At 41.2% G+C, this 2,500-nt stretch overlaps 1 protein-coding gene across 12 annotated transcripts in view; it reads left to right on the forward strand.

Annotated features, from left to right (window-relative positions):
* FOXP2 (forkhead box P2) overlaps nucleotides 1-2,500 on the forward strand; it is a 562,025-nt gene that overhangs the window by 519,427 nt on the left and 40,098 nt on the right. For all 12 annotated transcript variants that reach the window (XM_055139128.1, XM_055139142.1, XM_055139146.1 and 9 more), the window contains 2 exons: nucleotides 974-1,175; nucleotides 2,308-2,384. In XM_055139128.1, coding sequence (XP_054995103.1) covers nucleotides 974-1,175; nucleotides 2,308-2,384 — 279 coding nt within the window. The remainder of the gene's footprint in view (nucleotides 1-973; nucleotides 1,176-2,307; nucleotides 2,385-2,500) is intronic.

Below are 2,500 nucleotides of genomic sequence, written 5' to 3' on the forward strand. Positions count from 1 at the left end.
AATCTTTTTATGTGCTGCCCTGCATAAGAATTTTGCTAATTGGATGCTATTGATGACAAAAGATGTGTGGTAAATATGACAGAGGTGATACGAGTTTTTTGATAATGAAGAACAGGGCCTTTTGGAGGGAAGGAATGAAGGCCGCCCTGTTAAACAGCTTGCATACATTCTCACCTTTTTCCTTTTTTTTTTCTACCCTGACACCCACTTTCCAGGGTACATCAGCATTAAGTGACACTGTAATCATAAATTGAAAATGATACTTCCAGAGGAATTGGCAAACTTGACATTTCATTATATTTGTTAACACATGCCACAAATGATTGTTAGTGAGGAAATTCCATTTCCCTCTCTCCATCTCCAATCAGATTTAATTTGAAAATTTTCAGCCTCCTCCGGCTAATTTGCAATTAAGACAATTTTGTTTGAATATGTAGTAATGTCATTACCATTCCACCAAATTAGCAAGGAGACTAAAGGTCAGTGTAAAATTTTCCAGCTGGCTGGAGCTTCTCAGCTGAGATTTGGGACTATGGGAGAAAAAAAAAAATTCTGGCAGCAACAGAATAGCAACTTACTTTAAGTCCCATTGGTTGAAAACATTGCATCCTTCCTGATTGCTGTTGTTGTTGCTTCCTGGGGGCTAAACCTGTTTAACAACAGGGGCAGTCAATAATCACCAACTGGCTCTTATTTAAGGAAATATACTTTCGCTGAAGTCTGGTAGGACAAGAAGGAGTTCGTCCTAAGTAACATTGCAGCAGATTATTAGATAACCTCTAACAGCATCCTCTAATTAGAGTTCTTATGATACAATTTCATCCTGTAATTAGTTGAGATTGGCTGCTTCCTTTTTGCAGCTTATTAGTGGCAACACAGCTGTAGAAGTGAATCCACTCTCATTTGTCAAACCTTTTTAAGTCTTTTTCTCTTGTCTCTACCTTTTTCCTGCCCTTCTCTTGGGCCTTTGCAGCTTAATCTGGTGTCTAGTGTCACCATGTCGAAGAACATGTTGGAGACATCCCCACAGAGCTTACCTCAAACCCCTACCACACCAACGGCCCCAGTCACCCCGATTACCCAGGGACCCTCAGTAATCACCCCAGCCAGTGTACCTAATGTGGGAGCAATACGAAGGCGACATTCAGACAAATACAACATTCCCATGTCATCAGGTAGGATATGAATGCTCAGTAGAGCTCTTTTACTTTGGGAGAGGAAAAACGATAGCTGAAGCAACTGTACATGAGCCATTCCAGAGCCCGTGGAAACTCAAGTCATGATTTATGGACTGATAATTGTTTTATTCCTGGTAAATGCGGATAGGGGCGATTCCCTAAGCACATCATGATGAATTGTTCTGAAGGGTGGTTCAGGAAAGAAAGCTCTCCCCATTAGAGACGTTGAGAGATGTGTTGTCAGGGTAGCACATATTATCACCTCAATTCAATGAGATCCTTTGATCTCCAAGGGAAAACTAGAGCAATACTACATCTGCGAGCAGTGCTGTATGAGACAAGCCATTTAAAAGGACATATATGAAGCACCGTTGCTTTTTGCGAGGCAGTTTCGGGCTTTCCATCAATCAGTGTTTATCGAAGAGCTGCCTAAGTGAAATGCCATCGCAGCTCCTCACGATTAGACGCTACTTTGCTTAAGATGTGTAGGAGAGGGAAAAAAAAAAAAAAGTTTGCATGAAACAAACATTTATGGTCTTTCCCCCCCTCCCTCACCCTTTTTCCTTCTTCCCCACAACCCATTCCTTTCCCCTGTCCAGGGGCATCTGGATAATCACAATCACACATTGTAACTATTATTAGCCCAGAGCCCCTCCACACCCCCCCTTTTCTTTTTACAAAAAAGTGAAGTTATTTTCAACATGGGCACTTGTGAGGGTTTTGCGTTTCCTTTGTTTGATGGCCACAGAGGCCTAGAGATGAAACTGTTGTTCTCTAAGAAGTATTAGACGAGGCAAGCAAAGATTATGGCAGGGGGCAGAAGTCCATGTAAGAACATGCCAAAAAGCACCCGCTTAAAAGAGGACCCTGGCTGTTGGAAAAATCCTCAGGCCAGCTGGTCGCACGGTTCTTGAAGTAGCGAGAACAACTAAGGGATGCTTCATTTGCACTTCACGTCAGAAATGGCCTTTTCCATATAATTCAATTCCACTGTCATGCTTTGTGCTTCCCGTAGTCAGTGGCTTTCTCACTGAAGCCCTTCACCAAGACTGGGGGAAAAAATATGAAAAATCAATTATGGATCATGTGAAATATTAGCAGAATTAACACCTCGCTTTTACTTTTATAGAGATTGCCCCAAACTACGAATTTTATAAAAATGCAGACGTCAGACCTCCATTTACTTATGCAACTCTCATAAGGCAGGTAAGTAGAAGGAAAATTAACTTTGCCTGATTAAATTAAAATTCATTAATGCTTAAAGTAAGGCTTGGATGAGAAAGTGTCATCTAGCCTAGTTAGTAAACCATTATTTTATGTCA

The sequence above is a fragment of the Sorex araneus genome, chromosome 1, assembly GCF_027595985.1.
Source record: "Sorex araneus isolate mSorAra2 chromosome 1, mSorAra2.pri, whole genome shotgun sequence".
Taxonomy (NCBI): Eukaryota; Metazoa; Chordata; class Mammalia; order Eulipotyphla; family Soricidae; genus Sorex; species Sorex araneus.